A 17,457-nucleotide genomic window follows, 5' to 3' on the forward strand; every position below is an offset into this window, starting at 1 on the left:
AAAATATATATTTTTCTTTTTAAAACAATAAAATTTAAAAACTAAAAAAATTTTATAAAAAAAAAAATTTATCAAAAAAAGAAGAAAAGAAAATTATTTCCCCAAAAATTAAATGCAATTAAAAAAAATGGGAAATGTTTAGTTATTGGCCCATCGTTTTTGGGGTGGGGGGGCGGAGGGGGAGGGGGCGTGGCCCCCCAAACCCCCCTCATTCGAAAGGGGCCAGTCACCACTTTACGAAAAGCACCACTTAGGGATTATAACCCTCAGGCAGTAGAATTCTCCTTTCTGTGTAGCCAAAGAAGGGGGGCTGAACACCTTTTGCAGAGAACACCTTTCTGCGTAGGCGGCCTTCGGCCGCACTTAGGGATTATAACCCTCAGGCAGTAGAATTCTCCTTTCTGTTTTGCGAAGAAAAGGAGCTGAATACCTTTTACAGAGAACACCTTTGTATATTTTTAATGCTTACAGGGTTATATCCTATTTTCTTTTGTCTCTCATTCTTTTGCATATTTTGGAGTTTGACAGCTGAACTACGCCATTTAATTTGCATATGCAACAAAAGTCAGACGCATGATTTAGAAGGTGTTTTTATTTAATAAATTGTGATTAATTGGTTAATATTAAAGTTATAAAGAAAGTTATAGCTCATCGAGTAAAGTGTAAAGTGAAGGAGAATATAAAAATATATTGCTGATGTAGCTGCTTTAAGGAGAATAGGAGTGATAAATTTACGCTAATTTCCGAATTTTACAAAAAAGGGCATATTTCAAACCCAATTTGTAAATAAATTAGTGACCCAAAATTACAATAGTGGATGTTAAAATAATGGGTAGACCCTTGGCTACAAGTGTGTGCAATTTTTTTTTGGATCGGGTCACCCCTTTGGACGCAATACCCCGAAATAGGTGGGCCACTTACTAAACAGTACCCAAAAAAATATCTTTAAAATAATAAAATCTTAAAATTAAATTAAAAATTAAAAATTAAAAAAAAAGTTTTAAATTTAATTAAATTAAAAATATATTTTTATTTTTAAACAACAAAAATTAGAATAAAATTTAATATAAAATAACAATTTAAAATAGTTTTGCTGGCCAAGGATTCCAACCTCGGATTTCTTGAATGACACGCTAGTGCTTTGCTCATTCGAACATTGCGACTGTTGGAGCAGTGCGAGCAAAATGATATACATACATCTCCATTTGGAACTTGCTCAAGTACTTTCTGTCAAAAGAGAAACCTCTGCACCATGAAGTTGGAAAGGGAGCTTTTTTTTGTAAGACTTGCTTGCCAGATGGAAATTTTTTTTCAACCTATCTTGTGTACCACGGTACAATAATGACAGGTATTGTCATTGGGATAAAACATTTGCTCGTAAATAAAAAAAATGTGTATGGCTCACTTAATTTCAATCGTTTTTTCTTTTGTTTTGAAAAATTATAAAAATTAAATTGAGCGAAAACAAAAAGCAAAGCCAAATAAAAGTAAAAGAATCAACATTGGACTGCGTCAAAATGAAAATAAGGGAGCACGAATTTCGATGTGAAACAAAACTCTTTGGGAAGACAATACCTGTAATTATTGTACCATGCTTCAGATGAGAAACCACGTTAAGAATCTTAAAAAGCGGCACGAAGAGTTTAGAAGATCTCATTGACATAATTTAACTAGGAATAATATCGGAAGTTAAAAAGTCTGTATCTACATACTTGGTTCCAAAGGTGAGAGTTACGTAGAAGTTTGTGGTCAATCAGTGGATGCAAAATGAATTTAGTTTTATAATATATAGAACACAAAGTGAATATTGTGATAATAATTAATAAAAAAAGTAGTATAGCAAAAAAATGTACAAAACATCAACGCAGATATATACAACGAGGCTTTCAAACCTATCAAGGATCTTATGGATTTTAGGTAAAATTTTAAACCTATGCAATTTATATATGCATAACTTATCTCTACTAACAATCACTGCTTCTAAATATATACTTAACATTTGTATCGTAATTATCCCCCACGCAGTCATTCTCGTACTACCTTATACACAAGCTAAATCAATTTTCAATTATGGCCAACCATATCCGTTCGGCATCGACGCCACATCAACGACAACCACACAACTGCCACAAACAATAACAACAACAACAACGGAAGCATCAGCACGCGATATAGTAATCGGTCCCTGTCGTTGGGTTATCGAACGCAAATGTCCCGACAAGGATGTACGCTTCTACTTGTATACGCGTCGTAATCCTGTAGATCGGCAATGTTTGCACATCGATGAAACGCTGGACAAGTCGAACTTAACAAATTCGAATTTTAATCCACGTTATCAGACAAAAATCATCATACATGGTTACAATGCGGATATGTTTATGGGTACACTGCAGCGCATGCGGCAAGGTGAGCAGCTTCAACTCTTACTACTCGTATTTTTCAACTAATTCGTGATTTCTCTCTCTATCTCTCTCTCACACTTTCTCTCTCTCTCTCGACGTTCTAGAATACTTAATGCGTGATGAATACAATATTATCTATGTGGATTGGGCTATATTGGCGCCAGGCCCCTGTTATTTGAGTGCCGTCCATAATACCAAACATGTGGGCGCCTGTGTGGCACAGCTTGTGGAGCGCATTCTTGAAATGGGTACTACCGATATGCATGTCATAGGTTTCTCGCTGGGTGCGCAATTGTCGAATTATGTTGCGCGAAATTTGGGCTCATTTGAGCTTCCGCGAATAACGGGTAAGTGCTCGTACTTAGTATATCTACTTTGCACGGCAATGACAACCGGGTTTGAGGAAGCAACCGAACATACTACTATATTGAGTTATTATAGAACGAATCCCCTGAAGACTCGCCACATTGAAGGCTCCAAAAGTGCCTACGGGCTTTTTTTCACTAACATAGGGCAAGTTAACTCTCTCTTTAAGGCAAAACAAGAGGGGCGCTCCTCGCTCTGAAACTACATGAGGTGACATCAAAGCAGGGGTGACATTGATCTTACTACTCAATGCATCCAAGAACCCGACTTATCTCATTTGGGAACCGGAGTACAATGGAGTCATGGACAATGAAGTGGCAAATATTATCGCCAAAATAGCGGCTACATAGGGATTCATAGGTCTATCACCTTTCATTGGTCTGACGTGAAGCTTTGTTACACTTGAAGGAACGGTTCTTCGCGAGACTGGCTCAAATATCGGAGGCAGAACTAATGAGGTTCAGCACTAGATAAACAATATAAAGTCAGGAAATTAGGCAGTATACAAAGAGCAGCTAGTGCAAGTTCTGCAGGAGCAATTAAGTCGAGACCATCTGATACGCTTAATGTGATCCTGTATCAACTGACCATAGAACTCCATATTCGCGAAACTGCTGCGTCCTCGGCAGTCAGACACAAGGAGTCAGGCTCCTGGAGGACGCTGCGGTATGGTCATAGTGGTATTGTATACTAACCGGTCCAAAATGGACTGCTATGTTGGTGCAAATGTGTTCTCTGAAACGTTGAATGTTTCTCTCTTGTTCCTATTACCAAACTTTTCTAGCATTTTCCAAGCGGGGTACTGGGAATCGAAAGGACCTGTAAAGCATTAAATAGGAATTTCTTCGCGAATAGTTCTGAGAAGATTTCTTCCCGTTTCGTTCTCTGTCAGAAAGTTCCTGAGACTTAATTTGCCTAATTGTTAGTGCGTTCCAGAACGTCTACGATTCGCAGGATTTAGTCCAAAGTCGTTCCCGTACGCCACGTTCACATAAGGTTTATTGAAGGCGAAAACAGCTGTTCCTGTAAAACCTGCAATTCATGCAAATCGTGAAGTACGAGAACAGGCTATGTACTTCGAGAGAAAATTCCTTGGACTTTTGTTCCCGTTTTGTTCTTTGCCAAAACATTCCAGAGACTTCTGTTCCCATTTCGTTCTCTTAGAAAATTTCCCCAAATTATTTTGTTCTCTTTGAGAGCGTTCCACAGGGTTTTGTTCTCATATAATTTCCATTGAGAACATTCTCAACAGTTTTGTTCTCATTTCCGTTTTGGTTTTGAAGCGTTCTTGTGAACAAAGCTAAGAGAACAACATTTAGTTAACCGATAATAAACGGCAAGGCTCAGACTGACTCGCTTTCTGTAAGGTCTTCGATACTGCGCAAAACTGCATTAGGGTGGTTTATCTTCATATAGACGTGAATTCATGCAATTAGTTCTTAGTCCATAAGTTGACTCTTATAAGCATTGGAAGCTTGAGGCCTACTAATTTTTTCTCCGCCTAAATAGTTCACAGGTTATCTGGTTTCAGTTGGTTGTAATGACGCTTGAGTTTGGACGCATTCTGACTCCTCTTTTCATATCCAATTAATAATTTTTCATTTAACCCGCAATTTTTAGGTCTCGATCCCGCTATGCCGCTTTTTATCACTGCTGGCATCGATGATAAGTTGGATCCCAGCGATGCTGTCTATGTAGACGTGATACATACGAATGCCTTCGTGCAGGGTAAAATAGAACGTTGTGGACACGCGGATTTCTACATGAATGGCGGGATTATGCAACCCGGCTGCAATAAGGCGGGTACAAGTGAGTAGCTCAATACTTAGGACAAGTTAAGTAAGTACATATTTTATGAATAACGAAAATCCACAATTTTTCTCCACACACAGACCCTTTTGGCTGCAGTCATCAACGCGCCGTTGAATATTTCCAAGAATCGATAAGCTCACGCAAAGGTTTCTGGGGTTGGGCTTGCAGTTCGTACATCTCCTACTTGCTCGGTATGTGTCCGCCAACCAATTATCTGCTCGAGGCAGGCGAAGATATAAAACCCAGCACGAAGGGTATGTTTTTTGTCGAGACCAATGATACAGCACCTTATGCTTTAGGCAAATGGACTGACTTGCCAACGTTGGGCAAACAAAAACCGAGCATCACTAGAGCGCCAATTACCATTACTTTACCGCCGCCAGCAGGTTTCCAGGATCCATTGTTGCGTCAAATCGATCAATGGAATAAATTGGATACGAGTTTCAATAATATTGAACAAACGCCAACGCCATTTTCACAGGCTCCCAACGGTGAAAATTGGACGTATTTTAGTGGCGTTGGCACGCGTGATATAACCGAAAATTTGGAGAATGCAAAGGTGGAGCAGGGGGTGAATTCTGTGGAGGAACAAAGTTTTGAGGAGACGAAAAATGAGAAAGAAACTCAGGTGGCGTGGCATGAATATCGACGAAATTTAACTAATGGTTATATAGAGAATAGTATTTTCAAAGTGCCTCATATTGAAGGTGAAGAGCTGAAGGGGAAGAAAATAAGTAGACAACCGCGAGTAAATGAAATAAAGTGATAAAAAATGGAAAGGTTCATATTTTTAGATTGATATTTATTAGAGCTATGAAGGGCGAAAAATGTTGTGGGACTGTGGTGAGTATGGAAACATAAAATCGTTTGATGAAATGAAGATACTCGTATAATGGAAGATGTGCGTGGAGACCATAGTACGCAAAACCTCGTCTAACCTTAAAGCCCTAATAAATTCAAATAGTTTCAGTGGTGTCAGCGAGTGAATGTACGTAGCTTCTGGCCACAGCTCCCTCCGATTTGTTTGTCTTTTTCTAGCGACCGCGAGAGTCATTAGGTTAGGTTAGGTTAAAAAATGTGAATACCTACAGTGAATTATCCACAGACGGGATCTGTAAAAAACTATTGATTTGAAAGGTATTTCATTTCATTATTTACCTATTCCGAAAAGTCGGAAAAGCTATGAGACGCGAAAGCCGTGCATAAAATAACGGCTAAAAAATTTTAAAAGTACTTGTTAAAGAATTGGTTGGGCGTTTTGGTTAGGGCGGGACAGTGTCAGAGATAATATTCTTTCTCGTCTGTGCAACTGTGACAAAAATCATTGGTGGGGTATCCAAACCTTCTTCCGTGCGTGCCCATTAGGCAGTGTCCGTTGATTATGCCGACTGCTAATCCAAGAGAATGGCGGTCCAGAGGTTAATCAGGAGACAGACATGCTTGACAGGAGGACGGCAGCAATACCACCAAGAGGCCCGAGCTCTTATTTGTGGTAGAACCACACACCATTAGAGAAGAGCTTAGTAGAGAAAGGAGAACTAGTCGAGCATTGGGCTGCGACAGGCAAAGAAGCTACTGGGAGGAAACCATAGAAAAAGATATGAGAATCTTATTAACCTGCTAAAATACAAACTAAGAATTCTAATAGGTACCTTAGCTGGTCGTTGCAGATTAAGAAGTCACCTGCGTAAACTCGGCACCTGGCCCTACAATGTATTACGGTTCTGTGGCAGGGCAGCTGAGACTTCTAAGGGCATACTTCACGTATGCGCCGCAGTGGCGTGTAGGCAAGAAAAGTACCTTCGAGTATTAAGCCCGCTGCCGAATCACATACACTTGATGCCACCTAATAGCCTTTTGGACTTCTTAAGGGAGTTTGGAATGAGCGAGGTGCGGTAAGGGGCAAGAGGGTACAATAGATCTTACAAGCTGTCTAGGCGCGCGAAAAAGTGGCATCCCAGAAATTTGAGGCTCTTTGTCCTGAGCGCAGAACACTGGCAAAGATTCTGAAGAAATCCCTGTATGGGACTCCGAACCTGGCGGCCATGTGGCTAAAAAGCCAGTGTCCTGTTGGTATAACTGTAGCCTAATATTTGACCTTGAGAGCCTTAGCAAACTCCGTGTTCTTTATTCATCGAGCCGTGGCCAGAGGGAGCGCTATACCGCTCCTTTTCCTTTTTCCTTTTTAATTTAATTTTTTTTTAATTTAATTTTTTTTTTAATTTAATTTTTTTTTTTAATTTAAATTTTTTTTTTTAATTTATTTATTTTTTTTTTATTAATAGTTTTTACTGTTTTATTGCTAAAGAAGAACAGAATAACGCTAAGACCTCCTCGACAGCAAATCTTTCAATTAGTCTTTCGAAAGGCTGTAAAATGCTGTCAGGATAGTTGCCAGAATTGGAAGACTGTTGTGAGTGTAAAGACAGTTGCCAGAATTGTCCTGTCAGACCTTTTCGCTATTTGTAGGTCCGATGGCAGACTACATAGGCAATGATTGCTGAGGTTATAAAAACAGCTAGATTCGACTATTTAATATTGGTCAGAGAATTGACAATTATGACACCAAACATTTAGAATTTTGTTCAAATAATTTTATTGTTGTCTTCATTATAATTTCTCTTATATTTAAGCGATGCTTTGTTATATTAATTAATAAAATAAGCAAATGCTGTGTCATTTTGTTAAAGCCATTTTGATTTGATGGTTCGAGTGCATGAAGAAATTCACTTAAAATAAAAATGTTTGCTACGCTAAATAATTGTAAAAAACATTTCCAACATGTGCGTCAGACATGCACACCAAGTCGAAATTCTTATTGATCTATTGCGAAAAAGTTTAGCTTTAAATGACTATGCCACAACAACGTTCTTTTGAAGTTAAGGATTAGTAAATACTTATGGCCTTGTTCATAAAAAATTAAGTAGGTTTAAAACGCTTTATAAAATGACGTTTTCATACATTTTCCAATTTATAAATATTTTTTAAAGCTGCTTTATTTTTTATGAATAAGTCTATTAGAATATAAATAACGTAAAGATATAATTCCGCGCAAGGACTTGGCGCATGGTTAGGCAAAGCATGCATGTATGTATGTACATCAATTAAATTTACTTCTTTTTGCCAACTGCTGCTACCACCCGCTTAGCTCTTGCTGGAGTGGCTGTTTTATCAGCAGCTTTAGTGGGTGCTGCCGCAGCTTTCGCAGCTGGTTGAATTTTTTCAGGAGTATCCAATTTCTCTTCCTTCACAACAGTCACTTCAGCATCACTAATAGAAGGTTTGACATCCGCATCCGCATTAACATCTCCATCACCATCCACCACCATGCCATCGGTTGGTTCCGGTGATGGCGTTGCACGCCCTGCGTCCGGATCATCATCCTCAACAGCATGCTCTGTTGATTGGCTCTCATCCTCAATTACAGCCAAATGATAGAGCGCTTTCTCTTCATCCGAAATCGGTACTGGCGCATTCGAGAGCGGGTCAACTCCATTCAATGACTTAGGGAATGCAATAACATCACGCATTGTGCGAGCGCGACAAATGATCGCAATTAGACGATCGAGTCCAAGTGCAATGCCGCCATGCGGTGGACAACCAGACTCCAGAGCGCTCAACAAATGACCCAAATGCTCATGCGGTATTTTCAGTATGTGCTCGAGCACAAAATGTTGCATATCGCGATCGTGTATACGTATCGAACCGCCGCCAACCTCCTGCCCGTTGAGTACCAAATCGTAGGCTTGTGAACGCACCTCTTCAAGTTCACCTTCCTTGGCGTTCATGAATTTTTGCATATCATCAGGATGTGGCGCTGTGAATGGATGGTGCACGCTCTCCAATTCATTCGTTTCCGGATTGCGCTCAAACATGGGAAAATCTACCACCCAACAGAATTTATTTTCCCTCTTCTCACGCTTTGTATTCTCCAATTGGAAGGCATGGTATTCGAGGCGTATGCGACCCATAAGTGCACGCTGCGAAAATGGGTTTAGGTGAGTTAGTTATACAATTCTAATGTGGTGGCACAGCACACCCAAACCATACATACCACTGCGCGCATTTCGCCTATGCCAAGAAATATTAAATCGTTTTCTTCCAAAACAAATTTCTCAATCAGCTCACGTGCCACATCGTTGGTCAGGAAATTTGTTAAACGTTCTAGCACATCTTTGTATTCCTGTAGTGGGTCAATTAGATTAGTGCATTAAGAAAAGATTATCGACCGGCGCAATAACTTACTAGAAATTTGCGCACAAATAGTGTGCAGCTGAATTCCTTGCTGAGACTCTCGTAACGTTTACGCGTAGCATTGCTCCAAACAGCATCAGTGCCACGCACCACTATTGCATAGGCGGCTAGGTCATTGTACTTCTGCGCAAAGGTCTCGTTTTTCTCAATAATTTCGGTGACATTGGTCATCTAGAATTTCGAATAATAAATTGCATTTTGTTGAAAACAAAAATTAATTTTCACAACTCACAGTGAAACCAAAGCGTGTATCAGGCTTATCGGTACCATACTTTTCCATGGCTTCCTCGTAGGTGATGCGCCGGAAAGGCGTCTGTATGGGTGGAAATTGCTTTGGCCACGAATAGCGCAACACCTCCTCGATCAGCTGCATGACATCTTCGCGCGTTGTAAAGGACAATTCAATATCGAGCTGTGTAAATTCTGGCTGACGATCAGGACGTGTGGCCTCGTCGCGATAGCAACGTGCAACTTGGAAGTAGCGATCTATTGCCCCAGCCATTAACATTTGCTTAAATTGCTGTGGACTTTGCACCAATGAATAGAAGTGACCGGGCTTGCGTGTGGGCACAACAAATTCCTGTGCCCCACCAGGAGTGCGACGGAATAATGTAGGCGTCTCGACTTCAACAAAACCCAAATAGTTGATAAGATATTCACGCATACGCATAATCACAGCGGAACGCGTGCGTAAATTATTTTGCATATCGGTGAATCTGTAGGAAGAAATAAATAAAAAGAAACTTGATACGTTGTTTGTGTAAATATACGCATCTTCACATTTACCTCAAATCCAGGTAACGATGTGTCAGACGCAAACGCTCGCCAGCACGATTGTAACGCCGCACCTCAAAGGGCAAATTTTTCTTAGCTGCATTGAGCACCTCCACCGTTTCTGCCTCAATTTCAATATGACCAGTTTTCATGTTACTATTTATGGTGGAAGCAGGTCGCGGTATAACCGTACCTTCAACACGTATAATTGACTCTAATGAAAAACCTTCGGCATAATTTTCCACGCCTTTGGCTTTAGGCGTGATCAACACTTGCGTTTGCCCATAACCGTCACGCAGTATGAAGAATTTACCCATACGTTGGAATTCCAGCCAACCACAGATGGTCACTTTCTCATTAATATTATCTATGCTTAATTCACCGCAAGTGTGCGTGCGCCCAGCAAATTTGTTCAAATCGGCAATTTTGGCTTTTTCAATTTTGCTGACAGCACCAACAGCGGCATTCCCATTTTTGGAAGTAGCATCAGACTCCAAGTCATCGATCGACAATTTCTGCACCTTCTCTTTGCTTTTAATGGGTCCATCATAGGGATCGTCAGGATTCAAGATCTTAACACTATCGACCATAACTTCTACCTCGCCGGTGTCATATTTCTAAATTACAATATTGGTTATCGAGTCACTATTTTCAACAAAATCAGACATACCAAATTGATGTTGGCGCGCGGTCTGCCCAAAACTTTGCCGGTGACTTGTATTACCGTGCCCTCTGGTGCTGAGAGGCAAGTGTCTTGCATCTGCAAAACAAAAAAATTAAGCTTACTGTATCAAATAAATAAATAGAGCGAATAGCATACCGCTTGCTCTTCCACAATAATTTGCGTCTGTCCATAACCATCTTTCAATTGTAAAAATTTGCATGTTTTTGATGGTGGTATCCAGCCTACAAGCGTCACAGTCTTTCCAATATCCTCGCGCCGCAAGTCATTACAACTGATATCACGGTTCTCAAAATACTTTAAAATATTTTCACTTTCTGCAAAGTAAAAATATTGTATTATTTCCAGAGAAAAACCACGCTCACTATCAGTATTTCTTACTGGCTATCTTGTATTCAGTGCTTGTGATGCCGCAGTTATTTTGTTTCGCCATGGTGCTGTAAGTGCGCTTGTTGCCCATACCCTTGCCACCACTTGGAAAGTCAATATTCATGATCTCTTGCACTTCCACTTCGATATCGCCTGTGGGCATAGTCTGATTGCATGAATTCTTTGGACGTCGATTTACCACACCCACTATGGTTAACATGGTGTTTTCGGGCATATTCTGCATGCGACGTGCTACACGTGGATACTGTGTGATCAAAAAAAGCAAACAAAAAATGTATATAAGTTAGTTTTTCATATGCTCCACTCTACCTTATCCTCCAAAATGACCAGTTGCGATGCACCGCCACTGCGATCACGTAATTCAACGAAACGCGCAACGCGCTTTTTGATTAGACGTCCAGTTAACTCGACCAGCATGCCACAGTGATTGCCCCGCAACTCGCCGCATGTCATGCGTGCAGGTGGTGGGGGCGGCGGATTCATATTAAAATTACTCGCCATTGCACTCATTAGCTGCATTAAGTCATTTGGCCCTGGACCTGGAAAAATTAAAGTTTTATTAGGAGTCATTAAAACATTACGTCATAGCTTAACAAACCATGGTAGGGACTTGTGTTGTTGGAGTCCCCATAGCCATTGTAACTGCCACGGTAGTTGCCATTGTAACCACCACTTCCACCGCCGCCACCGTAACCTATATTTCCCCCATACCTGCCACCTCCATAACCACCGCCACCGCCGCCACCTCCATAGCGACCGCCGCCTCCTCCGCCACCACCACGATTACGTCCACTCATTATCTGAAATAAACGTGGAAATGACGTTAGCTCAGGTAAGAATTTTCAGGAACTGACTGAATATTTAATTTATTTGTGTTCGACGCCCATCTGCCTCGCACTCCACATTTTTAATCCCCCCAAATCCACGCTCACAATTTCTGTACTTACGTGATTTGCCGGTGCTGCTGCTGTTAGCCCTTCACAATTCCCCACTTGTACAAGTGCAGTTGACTTCGATGCTAAAGTCTCGAGTGCTCTAAATCTGCTTAATTGAACGATATGTTGACTGCGCCACAAACTTCTGGAAATTAGAAGCATTTTTCTTATACAAAATTATGTATTTGTTCAATATTTAAGTTCCCCTAATCACATGGGGAGTAATTGAAAAACCAGTCAGCGATAAAGGTGTCTCCCCCTCGTAACCACTAGCTCAGCAATTGCTCACAGCTGGGAGCAATATGATGAAAAAACGCTGCAAAAGGGGAGCGAAAACCGCGCAGAATGGCATAGGCCGCATTGCTGCCGCTGCCGGCACTGCTAGCAACGGAAGCATCTGAAAAAAAAACACACCTAATTAAAAATGCTGCCAGTATTTATTTGCAAATTCTTCTCGCGCGATGTTAACACTTTCACTATATTTGTATGATCTTTTTACAACCGCTTATATTAAAAATTAATATGAATTTATAGAGGAAAAGCAATAAATTTAACAATATGTATCCGGATAAATTCGTTGACAAGAGCGAACGCTGAAAATTTGCACACACACAACACACAGCCCAATTGGCGATTGTAGAAAAGAAACGACGCGTGAACGACGCGTACAGACGACGCGTACAGACGACGACGGCAGAAGGAGAGAGTTGCCAAGACTAGCGGATTTATACATATGTACAAATGAAAACGTTGTTTCAAAAGTTTTAGAAAATATATTATTAGTTTTACTCCATGGTGGAATCATAAATATTACACTATGGTTTAAATCTGTATGCTTTAAATTTATAATAATACAGATATATGGCTACTAACCGTTTAGAAATATTGAGTGTCTCATTTCTCATTACATTTAACAATATTTTTGTTTTCCTTAATTTTATTTTTATTGCAAATATTTTTTTAAAGAAAATCTGTCCGTTAACATTTTTGTAATAATTTTTGAACAAAACTAAAAATTCCCAAATTTTTTTGAAATATCAACGCAACTCTGGTCTTAATTATTTCTTTTTACTGTCCACTTCCGAATAAGGGTCGAAAAAGAATCCCGAATTAGTGCTGTAATTCTCCAAAGTGTAAAGTTCTTATTAGAAATTAGAGATGAATACAGTGTCTCAAAAGGTGTCTTTGATGAAAAAATTTTACTGTGCGTATACCGTTGTACAATGACAGTGAAAAATTACGAGTCCTCACATCTATTTTTATAGTTTTGATAAACTGCTAGTTGTTACGTGGGAACTGCTAGCAGTGAACGTCCTTTTCAACAGTTAATTCGCAGCTGTTTTTCCTATAAAAAAAAAAAACATTGTAACAGAAATTAAATTAATTTTAATAACTTATATCGTCGCCTGGGTGAAAGATTGTCGCATGTTAATTTCGGCAGGTTGTAGGAAATCGCGATTGAAGTTTGAAATGCAATTTCTCATAAAAGCGAAGATAGATTTTCTCCAAGGTCTCTGAAAATGTTACTAGTTCGCAAAATTCTTAAATTATTTAATTTTTAATGTGTATTGTTAATTAGTTTTGAGCTTATGAAGGATTTTCTTAAAATTTTGTCGTAAGCGTCTTTTGTCCATAATTAGGCAGCCACTTTGTATAAAATACGACAAAATGTGATCAAAATGTCTACCAAATTAACGACACTTTTTACTCAATATCTCGGAAACTAAAGGAGATATCCAGAAATGGAGAACGCCATTTGTAAGATATTGATTAGTTTAATATGACTGCATCACCAACTAATTTTTACAAAATTGTCGAAAAAGTTATCGTCAATATCTCGGAAATGAAAGGAGATATCTGAAAACTGATAACACCAATCTAAATACCTTATTTCGAAATATATAACTGCATCTAGAACTAAAAATCGTCAAAATGGCGCTTACGACAATTTTTTTACCCAGACGACGATATGCGTTATGCCTTTCGGCAGTGGGCGGATTTAAAATTGGTTAAATATCGAATAGCTGATTGCTTTTTATTGTTTACCTGTTACCAGAAAATTATTAAGCTCGCCACCACGATAATTCGAGAATCGTTAAAGAGCAAAAGAAATAATTTTATACAAACAAAATAAAAGGAAGAAAACTATTGGGTAATATACAAATAAGAGAACCTACCAAGTTAATTTTTCTTTGATTTTTTTTACTTCCATTAGTTTTCATATTAAATTCAAATTTTTTCATTGAAATTGATGAAACTGCCTATTAGCTAGTTAAATTGTATTTATAAAAGACTCGATTTGGATTTCGCTCCTTCTAGATCTCAGTTTTTTTTATAGCAAACTTTAGTCCGATAACTTATGACCTTTATTTATGTTAATACCCAGCCAGTTAGAAATATCTGTAAATCTAGTTTGTAATAGGGAACTTATATGAGGCGATTTTTAGCTGAAAGCAACAATCGCCTGGTGTAAACGGCCTTTCAACTAATCGCTTTCAATGAAGTTAACTTCAATTGGTCGGCTGCCTACTTCCGTTCAACTTTTGGTTCAACTAATCGCCTGTGAAAGTCAAATCATGTAAATTCCCTGTAAGGGTTTTTGTAATCATAAACTCTAATAAAGAAAAAACGGCTCTGGTTCATGTCCTTTGCATTAAGTTGTATAGCGTGGCGACTTATACTATCGCTTGAATCAGGCCACCTACTTATAATCGTCCTAATTCAGAAGCCCACAGACTACTTGAACGGGCCACCATACCTAATTGGCACCACTTCGCGGATGTTACAGATAACACCTCCGCTATTCCCATACCAGCAGACGTCCTTGCTGCCGCATTTCAGTTTTGTTTGAAGACCTGCAACTTTAGCTCCGGTGTAAGTAAGCTTTGGTCTGCCGTGATGCCTTCATCAAACCCGACGAAGCGTGATGACTATGCTAGTAGCGTTGGTCCTGTAAAAAGCTTGCGACGCCGTTTGCAACTCCACGCCCATAAATGACATTGAGCACTTCTCTCCCCAACACGAACTCAAACTTTTGACGTCGAATAACCGGAACGGTCGACAGTCGTCAGGATGAGATCAAAACCCCGAAGCCTTACTGTGGTTTAGCTTGTTCATTCCATTGGTTAGGACCATGGTTAATGAGACATTGGATAAACGGAACTAAATATAATCAAAAGAAACATGCCTACTTGTTACCTCAATAATAATTAAATAGACTTTCCCATGTCACTGGCATCGTTCTTTTGCTGCGCACGGTGCCGTTTCGAAAAAGATTGACAAATCGCATTACGCTTTCCACCATCAAATTGAAAAAAGTCATATGAGAATGAATGGCCCCGCCTAAAGCCTTGTTCGGTCTCAAACGGCTTGAAGAAGTCCTTTATATGTAATTCGGTCGGAGCGATAAGCTCAACGCCAGTCTATATAGCCAAATTCAATGAAATGACCTAAATACCTCAGAAACTGACCTTAGTTTACGGGAATCAAAAACGTGAAAGCAAGCATAGGCACGTTGGTACCGACTTGGATAAACAAAAAAAAGAGGACTTTGATAGCGGTACTATACTATACGCTATTCTGGGATTTGCACTTCAATATTAATTTAGAGTTTCCAACTAGGGCAGATTGGGGGGCTAGTTTACCGACTCTTACACATCTACACCTATGGCTCAAATATGAAAAGAGGAGTGGACGCTGGTCCACGTGAGCAACCCATGTGCGAGATGCGGTAACCAATCCGAGTGGAGCCTTGGGTCACGGCAGAAAGAGAGGGAGCTTCGGTGGGGCCACTCTGACTTATTCGGTTTAAGGGCTCACTGAAGTCTGCAGCGTCTGTTCACCAGTAGGTGCGGCTGCAAGCGGGTGTCTGNGACGCTGGTCTTTACTCGGCGGATCTGTGTACTAAGCGATCTTATCATATAACATACAGCTGCAGTGCAGAGAATACCGCTTGTCTTATAAAGAATAGTAAATTTCTATCAACGAAAGTCACTAGCTACGGTGGTGTTTAAAGAGTGAGGATTCAAAACAGTGAAGTTGAGAATTGTTCAGTAATATCCCTGAGTCACGTCAACGTAGGCATATAGATATTTGTAAAATATATTTTATTGCTCTCTACTTATTTGTTAGCCTATATCACTCACAAAGTTCATTACATGAGAATTTGTTAAAATTGGGAACACATGCAGTCTAAACTCCTCTCCTGTCTTCTGTAGACGAAGTTATACGCAACAGGAAGATGCAATGCCATCTCTTAGATCGAGCCGCAAAAAACGGCAAATATCATCGGCCCAGTGTCCTGCAAAGATACCTCTAAGTCTTATTTGTTTATCTTTCGGAAAGGTGATTAAATGTTGGAACTCATCGCCCGTCGCAGCCTTAGTGAGTTTCGCCACGTAAGTCCCATCGATGTGATTCTCTCGATTCTGCGCTATTTCTTAACAGCATTGGACCTTTAGTAAGGAATGGTGTGGAACCAATTGCAATATCGGTTGCTGCCTCTCATGCAAGACAGTTCACAATGCCGTTTCCATCTATTCCCTTGTGGCTATGTGGCCATGCTAGCTGAATCTTAAAGGCTGCTTGTCTATCACTTGGAATTAGAATCTTATCATTTCGGTAGCTCTTAAGTAAATGTATGATCTACGATCAGACTAATGGTGTATGCCATCACCTGATATATGCTCTCTTAGGAATAAACATTTTGGATCTCGGGCTAGGTACGAAGATCTCTTGTTGTTGTTGTACCGGCTACAACAACCCCGCCCAGATGGGCTAATATCTCAGTCGTTGTCGTCAAGTTCCACTAACGGCAGCCCCAAGAAGCGTGCAGCCTCTATGGGGTCAGTCCATAGGGACGACGCCGTTAGGGTTGTGGGGTTTTCCGGGCATGCGAAGAGATGTTTCGAGTCGTGAGGGGTCTCTCCGCATGCCGGACATTTGTTCGGCACATCCGTATTTAACCTACTCAGGTAGGAATTTAGCCTGTTGCAGTAGCCAGAGCGGAGTTGGGCTATTGTTGTCCTGGTCTCCCGAGGCAGATGGAGCTCCGTCGCGTCAATGTCCGGTGTTTGTGTGCCTAGAACGGCATTCACAGGTCTTGAGTCTACATAACTCGAGACTGCGTCCCTGTGAATGCCGTTCAGGGCCTGCCTGTAAACTGACTTCGTCCGTCAGTTCATATAGGTGCCTCCTGATGTGCCTTGGCGAGGGCTCCTCTGCAAGCAGCTGTCTATTTGGGTGGCCACATCTGTGGCTCCCAACCAGAAACTGCTTGCAGAGTTGTGCTCCCTTATTGGGAGCATTTTCGCCTCATCGTGGAGGTGGTGTTCCTGCGATCTAACCCCGTTTAGGTCGGCGAAGTATCTCAGAAGATCTCTTCCCGTATTCTGGTGGTTTTTAGCCATCTTCGTAACACGTTAACGTAACTATATGCTGGCTTTTCATCCTTACCAGTATTAAAGTGAACGAAATAGCACACAAATGGCTAGAAACGCTTTGGAGATCTTGGATATGCAAAGAGGCGAGACACTGATTTGTGATCTGTTGAGGAAATTTGATGAGTGTATCACTCCCATAACAAATGACCTATAGACCAAGTGGGACGGCTGTCAGTCAATGACTTTGTGGCTGGTCTTACAGCAGAAAAGGACGGATAACCATTCTTACTGACATCACTAAAGGACACAATGCTTCAACAATGGCATAAACCAACAAGTTATTTTTTTTTTGTATTTACGAAAATAGTCCGGCCCACAAAAATGACTACACAAGCACTTCCAATCTAGTTTTCCTCCAGCGTGATAAAATCACAATAAAATAACGCTCACAAAATATTTAC

General features: G+C 40.3%; 2 protein-coding genes across 3 annotated transcripts; one reads left to right on the plus strand and one right to left on the minus strand.

Annotated features, from left to right (window-relative positions):
* Window positions 1–1,812: 1,812 nt before the first annotated feature.
* Window positions 1,813–5,576, plus strand: LOC108366753 (lipase member H). The gene is made up of 5 exons (XM_017621213.1): window positions 1,813–1,917; window positions 2,026–2,406; window positions 2,507–2,749; window positions 4,389–4,577; window positions 4,661–5,576. The coding sequence occupies exons 1-5, from the start codon at window positions 1,848–1,850 to the stop codon at window positions 5,344–5,346; spliced, it is 1,569 nt and encodes a 522-aa protein (XP_017476702.1). The 5' UTR covers window positions 1,813–1,847; the 3' UTR covers window positions 5,347–5,576.
* A 1,576-nt stretch (window positions 5,577–7,152) lies between these two features.
* On the minus strand, window positions 7,153–12,264 carry AspRS-m (aspartyl-tRNA synthetase, mitochondrial). Of its 2 annotated transcripts, XM_017621215.1 has the most exons (12): window positions 12,030–12,264; window positions 11,628–11,760; window positions 11,279–11,480; window positions 10,990–11,219; window positions 10,672–10,924; window positions 10,429–10,607; window positions 10,279–10,368; window positions 9,621–10,225; window positions 9,067–9,550; window positions 8,826–9,005; window positions 8,635–8,763; window positions 7,153–8,560 (listed from the first exon to the last, which is right to left on the minus strand). In XM_017621215.1, the coding sequence occupies exons 3-12, from the start codon at window positions 11,475–11,477 to the stop codon at window positions 7,691–7,693; spliced, it is 3,219 nt and encodes a 1,072-aa protein (XP_017476704.1). In that variant the 5' UTR covers window positions 11,478–11,480; window positions 11,628–11,760; window positions 12,030–12,264; the 3' UTR covers window positions 7,153–7,690. The 2 variants fall into 2 exon arrangements, with proteins under 2 accessions (XP_017476704.1, XP_017476703.1); XM_017621214.1 differs by lacking the exon at window positions 12,030–12,264 and having other exon boundaries at window positions 11,628–12,022.
* Between the last annotated feature and the right edge of the window lie 5,193 nt (window positions 12,265–17,457).

The sequence above is a fragment of the Rhagoletis zephyria genome, unplaced genomic scaffold, assembly GCF_001687245.7.
Source record: "Rhagoletis zephyria isolate East Lansing unplaced genomic scaffold, Rhagoletis_zephyria_1.1 Rzeph_scaffold_02393, whole genome shotgun sequence".
Taxonomy (NCBI): domain Eukaryota; kingdom Metazoa; phylum Arthropoda; class Insecta; order Diptera; family Tephritidae; genus Rhagoletis; species Rhagoletis zephyria.

What these genes read in the sequence shown, in the direction of transcription:
- LOC108366753 (XM_017621213.1), top strand. Translation starts at nt 1,848, where the DNA reads ATGTACAAAACATCAACGCAGATATATACAACGAGGCTTTCAAACCTA. An exon ending in AAGGATCTTATGGATTTTAG is followed by an intron (nt 1,918 to 2,025) that starts GTAAAATTTTAA and finishes TCCCCCACGCAG; the next exon opens with TCATTCTCGTACTACCTTAT. An exon ending in TGAGCTTCCGCGAATAACGG is followed by an intron (nt 2,750 to 4,388) that starts GTAAGTGCTCGT and finishes CGCAATTTTTAG; the next exon opens with GTCTCGATCCCGCTATGCCG.
- AspRS-m (XM_017621214.1), bottom strand. Translation starts at nt 11,777, where the DNA reads ATGCTTCTAATTTCCAGAAGTTTGTGGCGCAGTCAACATATCGTTCAA. An exon ending in CAACACAAGTCCCTACCATG is followed by an intron (nt 11,220 to 11,278) that starts GTTTGTTAAGCT and finishes TAATTTTTCCAG; the next exon opens with GTCCAGGGCCAAATGACTTA. An exon ending in CGCGCGCCAACATCAATTTG is followed by an intron (nt 10,226 to 10,278) that starts GTATGTCTGATT and finishes ATTGTAATTTAG; the next exon opens with AAATATGACACCGGCGAGGT.